We start from the raw sequence: 13311 nt of genomic DNA, 5'->3' as shown, positions 1-13311 counted from the left end.
CACACACACACACACACAGACACACACACACACACACACAGAGACAGACACACACACACACACACGCAAGTGAGTTCATCTTACAAACTTCCTGTTTTCATTTAAAGCTTCTAATAAATGTGACCCTGGAGCACAAAACCAGTCATAAGGGTCACTTTTTTGAAATTGAGATTTATACATCATCTGAAAGCTGAATAAATAAGCTTTCCATTGATGTATGGTTTGTTAGGACAGGACAATATTTGGCCGAGATACAACTATTTGAAAATCTGGAATCTGAGCTGCTTTTGTGCTGCAGGCTCACATATTACTAACCATCACACATATTTGATTTATTAATTTCTAAGGCTCTAAATGATCAAACTCATTACTGCAGATATAGAGCGACGACTGATATTTAGATCATTTTATGTCAGCATCTGCTGCACTGTTATAAAGATCTCATTGATTTACATTACAGAAATCAAAATCCCATCACATTAATATCAGCATCAGCAGCAAATTCATATTTTTGCTGTTATTCTCAAATTCTCACTATATCAGACTATACGAGCCATAAAAGCCTGATGCATTAAATATGATACTCAACATAAAACACATGTACACACTTATTTTTTTTGATTTTTCAATAAAATTAATTAATTAAAATATGTCAGGCTTTACAGGGATAATATCTGTGAACATATCAAAAATCCCAGATCTTACAAAAGACATCCTTCCGATTTAAGAGCCGTTCCAGAGAGCGCAGGGTTAACAGCGCTAGTTAGTTACTTAGTTGGACTCGTGATGTGTCTGCTGCTTCACTCACTGGCTACAGTGACGACGAGCTCCTGCTGCTTCTGTCCGGCTGTGTTGCGGGCGACACACGTGTAGACGCCCGAGTCTGATCCGTCTGTGGGGCTGAAGATCAGATCTCCGTTCCGCTGATGGACTCGACCCTCAGACGCCACACGAGCTCCCGCACGCTCCCACCACACCTGCGGCTCCGGCTGACCCCGCGGCGGATCACAGCGCACACGCTCACCGCGGCCCGCAGAGAAAACACGCCACAAGCGCTCGCCCATATCTGCGATCTCTACAGAGACACACAGCAGCAGCCAGCAGCTACACACTCATCTGCTCTGACACCAGGGGATATTTGTATACTTTCTGTTTTATGTTATTTTTTTGTTAAACTTTCAGTCATTTAGTTTTTTTGCATGTTTTAAAAAAAAAATATGTATATGTTAATACATGTTTTATTATTTTTTATGTCAGTTTTAGTGAGTAATTTGGTTGTTTTATATTGAATATACTGCCCCCCCCCACACACACACACACACACACAGCTAGTTAAAGCAATGAGCCACTGCAAATGCATAATGCGTAAAATCACTGTAAATGTACAGAATGCAGCAACATGATACATTATTAATTTTATTAATAACAGAATATAAACACTTCTGCCACAAACGAGCTGTTGATTAGTGTTGATTAGAGCTATTTACTGTTGCTAAGCGACGTATGTGTGTCACGGGTGTGTGTTTATGGCGTCAGACACAATCTGTCTGATCAAACGATCTAACACTCAGATTCAGTCAAAACAGACAAACGCCTGCAATCCCAGAATCCCCTGAGTGTGTTTACGTTTGTTCAGTTTCGATTAACACTTCTCAAGCTGATGAACAACTGAAAGCATGAGTCAAATGAGAGCAGAATCAAACTTTAATTTTAACAAATTTTAAGTTTTAGAATTGTTGTTGTTTTTGTAATTTTTAATATGTCTATATAGTTATTAATAATTTTTATTTTACATTTTAAATTGTTTTGTTTACATGATGGATCATTTATCTGTGGGTGGTCAGACGTTCTGAACAGCTTTACATTAGGGATGTAACAATATATCGAAATCTCACAGTGATATTATTGCAATATGAAGTCCACGATATGATAATTATTGTGATATTTAAAAAGAAAAAGAAGACAAATGAAGAATTGGGAAAAAATGAAAATTGTGTACATTTTAAAGTTAAATTATTCTATCTAATGCACTTTGAGAGTTCAAAATTAAGAGCTGCAACCCTCGTTCTTAACTAAGAAAACTTAGGTCAGAAAAAAGGTATATTTCATAGGTATACTATTTTTGCTTTACACTACAGCAGGGAAATTACAATACTTCTTTCCTAATTTCTACACTTGAAATAGATATTTAGAATTTGGACTGCATTTAAACCGCTAGCTGTCAGCGATTCACACGTCACTTTTTAACTTTTATTTTGATTTACTTTCCAGCTTCAGTGAAAACATGCTTACAAAAACACAAACATGTCTCACTACAAATCTAGTGAAACGCTGTAATCATCTGCCGTGAAAATAAAGCATAACTGTTGTTCCCAAGCGCGTGCTAAACTCACAGCACGTGAAATAAAGGAGTGGACTGCATTCATTCAGTGTGAACGAGTCGTTCTGAGACGCAGAAAACACCGGATCACGAGCTGATCGTCTGAACGACGTGAGCTCTTCGCTTTGAAACAACATGCAGCAAAAACAGACTCGATGAAGGAATGAAGCATATTGTGCTTTCGGTTTGAGTTCGTTTGACAGATACTGTGCCAAAGCATAATGACCCAAAACAAATATATTTTAAAAACGACACTTTTTGCCCAGAAGACCTATCGTTTCATATCGTCATGTGACCACGATAATATCGAGACTGTTGATAATATCGTTACATCTCTACTTTACATTCAACAGATTCGCAGTTTCTAATAATTTTTATTTTTAGTTTAGGTATTTTTTAAATATATTTTCCGTTTTCACTTTAATTTCACCTAGTGTAAGTTTTAGTCGTTTTGGGCACTCTTACCCTCTCAACACTTAAAGAGTAAACTGACCAGCCTGTTTGTGAGCGTCTGCATGTGATGTAAGCATTAGGAAACATTCAGAGATGTGAAGCGTCTCACCGTGATTTGTTGAGGACGGGTTCTGCGTCGTGGAACCACTCGATCAGCGGCGGCGGCTTGGCTCTGAACTGACAGTGAAACACGGCCTCCTCATTACGCAGAACCACCTGATCCACCGGAGCCACCAGCACACGGGGAACAGACTTATCTGAACACACACAGAGAGACAGAAGAGTCACGCTTCAGCTTATGAATATAGAGTAAAGACACTCACACACACTCATCTACTTGCCAGCTGCTATCAGCACTGACAGCACCTGGATCAGACCACATTCCACAGAGAGAAACTCATCTGACCGTCCCTCCGTTTGATCCTTGTGCTCCTGCGGGACGTGATTCTATAAATCACCCTTTACTGATTTATAGTCACATTTACAATCGTGATCATGTTCAATAAACATATTCATACAGTTACTAATGAAACAAAACTCACATAGTCATTTTAGGTTGAATGAAATTAATACTCATCAGTTGAATATTCTATGTTGATTACATCAACATTGTGTTGATAATTTTTTTTTATATATTCATTTTAAGTTGTATCAAAATCAATTTTTTAATCAATTACTGATTCAGCAATACATAAATGTTGTTAATGATTTAATCAAGTGTTGTCCGTCTCTGTTGTGTGTTGTCCGACAGAGATATTCCTGTTGGTTTATGATGTTTTGTGATGATGTGACTCATGATAAGTGTTTTTATCGTCTTGTTCACAGGAAATGCAGCTCTACACGAACTCCATTTCTGCAACTGCTGCAAGTTTGAGTCGCTTATAATGTAATGTAAATGTAGATCTAGATCAGACAGAAATGCTTTAAATCAGACAGACATGCTGTAGGTCATACAGATACGTTCTAGATCAGACAGACAGGCAGACAGACATGCTCTGGGATCAGACAGACATGCTGTCGATCAGACAGACACGCTGTAGATCAGATAGAAATGTTTTAGATCAGACAGACAGGCTCTAGATCAGACAGACACGCTTTAGGATCAGACAGAAATGCTGTCGATCAGACAGACACGCTCTAGATCAGACAGACAGGCAGACAGACATGCTCTGGGATCAGACAAACAGGCTCTAGGATCAGACAGACACGCTGTAGATCAGACAGACATGCTGTAGATCAGACAGACACGCTCTAGGATCAGACAGACACAATCTAAGATCAGACAGACATGCTCTGGGATCAGACAGACACGCTGTAGATCAGACAGACACGCTCTAGGATCAGACAGACATGATCTAGGATCAGACAAACACGCTGTAGATCAGACAGACACGCTCTAGGATCAGACAGACACGCTCTAGATCAGACAGACATGCTCTAGGATCAGACAGACATGATCTAGGATCAGACAGACACGCTCTAGGATCAGACAGACATGATATAGGATCAGACAGACACGCTGTAGATCAGACAGACACACTGTAGATCAGACAGACACGCTCTAGGATCAGACAGACACACTCTGGGATCAGACAGACACGCTGTAGATCAGACAGACACACTGTAGATTAGACAGACACGCTGTAGATCAGACAGACACGCTCTAGGATCAGACAGACATGATCTAGGATCAGACAAACACGCTGTAGATCAGACAGACACGCTCTAGGATCAGACAGACACGCTGTAGATCAGACAGACACGCTCTAGGATCAGACAGACACGCTGTAGACCAGACAGACACGCTGTAGATCAGACAGACATGCTGTAGACCAGACAGACATGCTGTGGTCTGTCTGCGTGTGTAAACTCTCACTCTCACTGCCGCCCACTATTCTTCTGCTAAAGCTCTTTATCCTCGCTCCTCTCGCTCTCTCCTTTCATTTGTAATATTCATGCTCCAGCTGATCTCTTTATTCTTCAGCAGAGCTTTTATTCTGTCTGCAGGTGTGTGCGTGAGTAGCGCAGGTGGCTTATGGGAAGGCTGGCCGAGGTGTTGGGTTACGCATTAGACATTCCTGCTTAGTTGCACACATGAGATGACAAACATAGCAGAACACACACAATAAAACCTGAGTGCGCATGTGAGGGCAACACTGACACGCTCAAGCAGTCTACATAAACGGCACGTCTTCTCACACGTCAAACTAAACTAAACTAAACTATAATCTATAAATCTTATCTAGAAGAACCTGAGCTTGTGTCTATTCAAACCTTATAATCTTACCAAAAATATTGAGGGTGATATTGTGGTTACTGCACACTTTTCCAGCAGCATTTTGAGCACAGCAGAAGTATATCCCAGAATCCCCTGTGCTGAGGTTGGTCAGCGTCAGGATCCGGTCCTTTCTGTCCAGCTGAGCTCCATCTTTGAACCATTTACTGCTCGGCCTGCACAGGTCAGAAACATCTTTTCACACAGAATCAGCGACAGTCAGTAGACTATGATCAGAAACACATCTGTAACCTACGGAAGACAGTTTCTGTTACAGAATAAAAAAATAAATTACCTTTTTACATTTTTTCTATTTTTATTTTGTGGTGGAAACAGGGCTTCCATTTGAACCTACATCATTCACTGTTCATATATTGCAGGAGATCTGTGTGAGGATCAGACTCATGTTTCACTGTCCAATCAGATGCTGGACTCACCGTGGATGTCCATCAATGTGACACTGCAGCACGATTCGCTCAGCCTCCTCTAGCTCCGCCTCTGAGGCGGGTTCGTTCATTGTAATTGGCCCCTTCTCCAGCCCTGAGGACACACAACAACATCCACAACCATGACTAGAATAAAAAATAAAAACTCTCTATATCCAATATTTCTCTATTTTCTTCAACAACAAAAAAAGAGAAGAAAAAAATCCAGAAATAAATCTGTTCAGTAATCACAATTATAATGTTGAGCAAATAATTGTGATGATCAGTTTAACCATTATGTAGCATGACTAAAATATGACTTTAAAATGTTTTCCCGACTAAAACTAGACTAAAGCTCCTAGACTTTTAGTCAACTAAAACTTGATTTAACAAAAACAGGACAGGTTGACTAAGTATGACACAAACTAAAAAGGGTATTAGATTAAAGGTCTAAGACGAAATAAAAAAAAAACAACTGACAAAATGACACAATTTGAAACACAAACCATCCAAATAAATGTAAATGTAAGTGAATGTTATGACTGGTTTGTGTTCACTTGAGATCTGTCCAGATGTTTTCTGAGAGCTGTTAGGGTCAGATCCAGTGATCTACATGTTTTAATGGTCTCTCTGTTCGTGTGTTTGATTATTTTGCCCAGCTAATGCTCATAAATGCGGTGGATGATTGTAAAAGTCATGTGTCTGAAACAGATGAATATAGTGCCACATGATGAGAGAGAGAGAGAGAGAGAGAGAGAGAAATCTCTCCAAATATAGATGAAGTAACCATGATTTAGAAATAGAGAGAGGAAGACATAGACAAACATGGACAGAGCAAGAGCAGAGGATCTGTAGACACTGTGATCTACAGCAAATAAAGGACCAGAAACACTTTCTGCTGATCTGTCCTAAATATCACACTGTGAGGGGAACATTTCTCCCCAGATTTGAAGCATGACATCTAAAGAGCCACCAGATTTTTAAAAAAGTGCACTTCCATCATGTACTTAAAGTGCTCTATTCTCGCGTATTGTATTGTATTGTGTACACATGAACCATTTTTCATACACTAGTACACTCAAGTGTACTACAAGTGCTGACTAAATACATTTTAAATACAGAGATAGTATGTTAAAAGTGCATTTTAGTTCATATTCATCACAGTGTCCCAAAATAGCACAGTTGAGTACACTTAGTTTATCTTAAGAAGTACTAAAGAATCATTTTTAGTATATTAAGTACAAAATTAGTGCGCGAGAATAGAGCACTTTAAGTACATGATGGAAGTGCACTTTTTGTTAACCTGGGCCGTGACGCCTCGTTTCCAGAGACGCACACAATCGCAGCTCACATTTGATGTTGATTGAGGCATTGGCGGAGGTCACGGTCTCTCCGGTGGAGCTGCTGGATGCCACACACTGGAAGCAGCCGGTGTCTGCGTGACGGTCCACCGCCGTGAACTTAAGGTTACTGCCCTCCTGGAAGCGGCGGTTCGAGTCCTGCACGCGACGGCCGTCCTGAGTCCACCAGAAGCGCATGTCCTCCGGGCCGCTGAGCTCACAGCGCAGGATAGCACTGCGGCCGTGTAATGCGTCCTGAGACTGGGGCTCTTCGGAGAAATGAAGCGAAGACGCCTGGATGATGAAGACTGAGAGAAACACAGAGAACCAGTCAAACTGCTGAACAAAACACTTTAGACTCACATCAGACGAATAAACATCACCAGACAAATCAAACCCATCAGCATGTTTGCATTCATTAATGATGCAGTGAGATGCGTGTTTGCCAATACAAACACACACACACACAAAACCTTCATCATCATCGTCATCATCAGGAGCTCTGAGCTCATCTGCAGACCTCATCACATCATGCATGCTGGGATCCCGTGAGTTTGATTATGTGCTTTATCTTATACTTGCATGTATTCATTTTGCACTTTTACCAAAGCAATTTGACAGACACAGTATTCGCAGCATGCAGTGACAGGACTAGTAAAAACTAGACTGGCAAACAAGCTAGAGCAGAGGAGAAATGCATTCATCAATTTATTGATTTATTTTAATAAACTACAGAGTTACACACTGCATAACGTGTTGTTCTTACTCAGTGTTTTCCAGTACATATATCTAAACATTCACAAATCAAAGCAAAATGACATCAGATAAGAAGATAAGAAATTCAAGTGAGCTTGTGCTTAAAACAAGAATGAAAACTTGATTTCTCATTTAATTAAGTAGATTTTTCTGATCCATGGGCAGATATTTCTTCTTATTTCAATTTCTCAGAAAACAAGACATTAGTTCCTGTGGCTCAGTGGTAGAGCATTGTGTTAGCAGCGCAAAAAGGTCATGGGTTCAATTCCCAGGGAACACACATACTGGTAAAAATGTATAGCCTGAATGCAGTGTAAGTCGCTTTGGATAACAGCGTCTGCTAAATGCATAAATTATTATTAAATTAAATTATCTTGATTTAGGAATCCTTTATTTATTTGTTCTGGACAATATAAACATTGAGCAGGGCTATTATAGTTACCTAAAACAAAAACGTTAATAAAATCAATGTTAAATGAAATAAAATAAAATATAAAAAACTAAAACTTATTTTATTTCATCAAGTTTCCAAGGCAACATTTCTAATTTTTATTTAGTTGAACTTGATATACTAAAATAACAAACTAAAAATTTAATGAAAATTAAATACTATATAAACATATTTAAAAACAACAAAAATTTATTTGAAAAAAACAAAAACACAACAAATTTACTAAAATTAACATGAAAGCAGAACATATAAAAATAAAATCTATTTCAAAATATTAACAAAAAACTATAACAGTCAATGATGCTAAATTAACACTGATATTAAATAAGAACATCACTATTTGTGCCTTTATGGTTGTAGTTACAGCGCTTAACTAACCCAAAAACAAGCACTTAATTAACACACTTGTTACTGGGTTAGTTAAGTGCTTGTTTCCGGGTTAGTTTAGCACTTGTTTCCGGGTTAGTTAAGCGTTAGTTTCCTGGTTAGTCGAGCGCTTGTTTCTGGGTTAGTCGAGCGCTTGTTTCCGGGTTAGTTAAGCGTTAGTTTCCTGGTTAGTCGAGCGCTTGTTTCTGGGTTAGTCGAGCGCTTGTTTCCGGGTTAGTTAAGCGTTAGTTTCCTGGTTAGTCGAGCGCTTGTTCCGGGTTAGATAAGCGCTAGTTTTTTGGTTAGTCGAGCGCTTGTTTCCTGGTTAGTTAAACGCTAGTTTCCTGGTTAGTCAAGCGCTTGTTCCGGGTTAGATAAGCGCTAGTTTTTTGGTTAGTCGAGCGCTTGTTTCCTGGTTAGTCGAACGCTTGTTCCGGGTTGGTTAGTCGAGCGCTTGTTTCCGGGTTAGTCGAGCGCTTGTTTCCGGGTTAGTCGAGCGCTTGTTTCCGGGTTAGTCGAGCGCTTGTTTCCTGGTTAGTCGAGCGCTTGTTTCCGGGTTAGTCGAGCGCTTGTTTCCTGGTTAGTCGAGCGCTAGTTTCCTGGTTAGTCGAGCGCTTGTTTCCTGGTTAGTTAAACGCTAGTTTCCTGGTTAGTCAAGCGCTAGTTTCCTGGTTAGTCGAACGCTAGTTTCCTGGTTAGTCGAACGCTTGTTTCCGGGTTAGTCGAGCGCTTGTTTCCTGGTTAGTCGAGCGCTTGTTTCTGGGTTAGTTGAGCGCTTGTTTCCGGGTTAGTCGAGCGCTTGTTTCCTGGTTAGTCGAGCGCTAGTTTCCTGGTTAGTCAAGCGCTAGTTTCCTGGTTAGTCGAACGCTAGTTTCCTGGTTAGTCGAACGCTTGTTTCCGGGTTAGTCGAGCGCTTGTTTCCTGGTTAGTCGAGCGCTTGTTTCCGGGTTAGTCGAGCGCTTGTTTCCTGGTTAGTCGAGCGCTTGTTTCCGGGTTAGTCGAGCACTTGTTTCCTGGTTAGTCGAGCACTTGTTTCCTGGTTAGTCGAGCGAGCGCTTGTTTCCGGGTTAGTTGAGCGAGCGTTTGTTTCCGGGTTAGTTAAGCGCTTGTTTCCGGGTTAGTTAAGCTATTGTTTCCGGGTTAGTTAAGCTCTTGCTTCTGGGTTAGTTGAGCGAGCGCTTGTTTCCGGGTTAGTTGAGCGCTTGTTTCCGGATTAGTCGAGTGCTTGTTTCCGGGTTAGTTAAGCACTTGGGTCTTCAGCTGCTTGAACTGACAAGCGTGTTAAATCACGTGTATAACGGAGCGTCTTACATGTCAACACACATCCAGTGTCTGTATCGAATGTCAAAGACATTTTATTTGTTATATTGTTATTTGCAATCCCATGATGCTCTTAAAGTGGGCCAGTAAAAGCTTCCATACATTATTCAGGCATGTGGAAGAAAAGCTTCAGGCAGAAACTATAGAAGAGCTTCAGTCAGATTCAGACCCGTCTGCGCCTGAAGATCACACTGACACCGATACAGACGCAGAGAAGCTCATCTTCCACATTTATGTTTGCTTTTTAATCACACTTTTATAGAACATCTGTGTCATTTTTGATGCTTCAAAACATGAACAAGTAAATGACAGAATGTTGGGGAAACTTTATCTGTACAACCTGTAAAACACCATGAAATGCCATCAGAATGATCACGACAGCAGAAGATGCTTCACTGGAAGCACTGGATGAAACACAGCTGCTTTATTGAACACATGTGAAGACAGACAGAAGATTCACGAGAAACAAACGAGACCAGAACACTTATTAACAAACTGCAGAGAAAACAACCAGCAATAATGGCACTGTTAAACAAATAAAGTCAGAGCGTCACGAGGATCAGTAAACGATGACAGAATGATATTTTTGGCAGAACGGTCATTGACTTGACATCATCTGGGGGAGGAGCAGTGATGATTTGTCTTGAATGAGTGCTAATTCATCTGAACTCGGGTCAAACATCAGCTCCAGTCCTGTGAAGGTCAATGACATGGCAACCCGTCTGCTTCATCTCTCTATGGGTCTTCTGCTGTTATGAAAGACAAACTCACTGACGGATCAATTATAGTGACAAAAGGATTCTGGGATTCATGACGGATCGATCAATGACCGTTTACAGCTGCTCTGCCAATGAGACGCGATCAGAGTTACATCAGGAATTATTAATTAACGTCTGGATTAACACTACATATAACACTTTCATATTTAATATTACAATTTACACAAAAAAAAACAATAATTTTAGAATTAAAAAAAAAATAGAAAATTACTTTTCCATAAATGTGAATTACTGGTACGATGTATTTAAGTTTCTCAAATGTGAGTTGATGAGAAAAAAAAAAAAAGATTAGTCCACCTCTGAATGGCTGAAGAAAAGCAAAATGAAGACTTTGGAGTGGCCTAGTCAATGTCCTGACCTGAATCCTATTGAGATGCTGTGGCATGACCTTAAAAAGGCGGTTCATGCTCGAAAACCCTCCGATGTGGCTGAATTACAACAATTCTGCACAGATGAGTGGACCAAAGTTCCTCCACAGCGCTGTAACAGACTCATTGCAAGTTATCGCAAACGCTTGATTGCAGTTGTTGCTGCTAAGGGTGGCCCAACCAGTTATTAGGTTTAGGGGGCAAACACTTTTTCACACAGGGCCATGTAGTTTTGGATTTTGTTTTCCCTTAATAATAAAAACCTTCATTTAAAACTGAAAAAAATATATATATAATAAAAAAAACTTCAACATATTTTATTTAGCTTCCTTTATTTAGCTAGCTTCCTAGGCAACATTTCTCATTTTCGTTTAGTTTAACTTTACATACTGAAATAACTAAAACTGAAATAAAACAAAAACTATATCGACATATTTAAAAACGACAAAAACTAATAAAAATGACAAAAACCCAGAACACAATTATGAAAACTTTAACTAAAATTAACATGAAAGTAGAAAATATAAAAACAAAATCTAATTACAATTTTAACAAAAACATAAAATAACACTGCATCAGAGAATGGGAGCATGTGAATGTGTTGAGAAATTATCGAAATATTAACTTATAATTTTAGGTGGGCTATCAACCAAAACTGAGTGTGATATAACTTTGGCTTATATCACAGAGCCTCATCATAACAGTCAAACAATCAGAATCTTCTAAAGCAGCATCAGATTTCTCCTCAGACGTAAAAAATAAGAACAGCAGGGAACGAAAGTCAGGTTGAAACAGGCTCGTCTTCATTAAACTCCTAAAGTTCTGTCACGAGGGACGTGTTTTCACTCATTCACATCCATCGGTCGTCTCCACAAATGAAGCGTCTATTGTCACGTGTGGGATCCGTGACCAGCTGTATTTACAACAGCGCGGTAAAAATGTGGTAAAATGCCGAGACGCCTCTAAAAGCTTTTTAACCATTAAAAGCATTACAGTAAATGTGTGGCCACCCAGAATCTGCTTTACCCATGACACATCTGGGGCCCGGGGCCCTTCAGAGCCGACGCATAAAGACGGCATTGTTCACTGTGTGTACTGTCATCATTCATGTGTTTATGATGATACTCCAGCTTCTGATCATAATCTCCTCAGGATAACAGGAGTAAGATACCTGGAGACGGATGGGAACCGCTTCAGATGAGCAGAAGATGAGCAGAACGGTCTGTAAGTCCAGACAAACAGGTGTAAATCATCACTAGATGTTTAGCTGAAGGAAATACTTCACATGCAGCAGTGTTTTGCAATGAAAATATATATGCATTATTTCATTAAAAAACTGAGAACAAATTGGGGAAACAAATCTGATTGCATTTTTTTATTCTTTTTGTCATTAGTATTTTATTATTATTATTTAATGAAATGATAAAAATTAAACAATTCAATAAAGAAATGTCACTATAATAATAAAGCCCGTTTCTGCCACCGAATAAAACATTAAAAAGGTAATTGCGACTTTTTATCTCACAATTCTGACATTTTTCTCGCAATTGCGTGATACGACCTCACAATTCAGATTTTTTTTCTCAGACTTGCGTGATACAAAATCGCAATTCTAACTTTTTTCTCAGAATTGCATGACATAAAATCGCAATCGCGAGAAATAAAGTCAGAATTGCGAGATAAAAAGTTGCAATTACCTTTTCTTATTTTTTATTCAGTGTTGGAAACGGGCTTCCGTACTATGTAATACTACTGAACTGTAAAGTATGTCATAATAATAATAATCATTTAAATGTGAATGCTTTACAACTGAGAATATACAGCTCTCTGTAGCTGTATCGAACAGATACTATAAAAAACATCACAAGATGTCAACAAACACAAATTATTCCAACTCTAGCCTTTAGAACGAAACACTAAATGGCTTTTTACACCACTCTTAAATCTCCCAGTTAACCGTTTCCTGCAGTTCTCCAATGATAACGCCTTCAAACGGCAAACACAGTCATCATCATTCATTCAGAGACAAAAACACTCCGCAGGCAGATTCCAGAGAAGCGCAGAGCCGTTCAGAGCTGATGAAGCTGACGATCAAACACACTAGACTTGTGCCGGTATTCAGTAATGCGATATATCACGGTAATGAATATGCACGATATTGTTATCGTGGGCACTTCTAAATACCGTGAATAATTATATATTACAAATTATTCAGAATTTTGAATGCATTTTAAGAATACTTTTCCCATAAACTGGTCAAAATGCACAACACCGCTGTATGCTGCCTGAAAGACTCGTGCGCACTCTGATGTAAACAAGCGCAGACACACACACACACACACACTCTCACACACTCTCTCTCACACACACACACACACACACACACACACACACACAC

At 39.5% G+C, this 13311-nt stretch overlaps 1 protein-coding gene across 1 annotated transcript in view; it reads right to left on the bottom strand.

Annotated features, from left to right (window-relative positions):
• ptk7b (protein tyrosine kinase 7b) overlaps positions 1-13311 on the bottom strand; it is a 50267-nt gene that overhangs the window by 12893 nt on the left and 24063 nt on the right. Inside the window, exons 2-6 of the mRNA XM_016516396.1 lie at positions 6885-7181; positions 5546-5648; positions 5121-5284; positions 2943-3090; positions 809-1104 (exon numbers count right to left, since the gene is read on the bottom strand). Coding sequence (XP_016371882.1) covers positions 809-1104; positions 2943-3090; positions 5121-5284; positions 5546-5648; positions 6885-7181 — 1008 coding nt within the window. The remainder of the gene's footprint in view (positions 1-808; positions 1105-2942; positions 3091-5120; positions 5285-5545; positions 5649-6884; positions 7182-13311) is intronic.

The sequence above is a fragment of the Sinocyclocheilus rhinocerous genome, unplaced genomic scaffold (assembly GCF_001515625.1).
Source record: "Sinocyclocheilus rhinocerous isolate Xijiao unplaced genomic scaffold, SAMN03320098_v1.1 scaffold2733, whole genome shotgun sequence".
In the NCBI taxonomy this organism is placed as follows: Eukaryota; Metazoa; Chordata; class Actinopteri; order Cypriniformes; family Cyprinidae; genus Sinocyclocheilus; species Sinocyclocheilus rhinocerous.
Note: the sequence above shows the minus strand (reverse complement) of the source record. Positions and strands in the feature narration are given on the sequence as shown.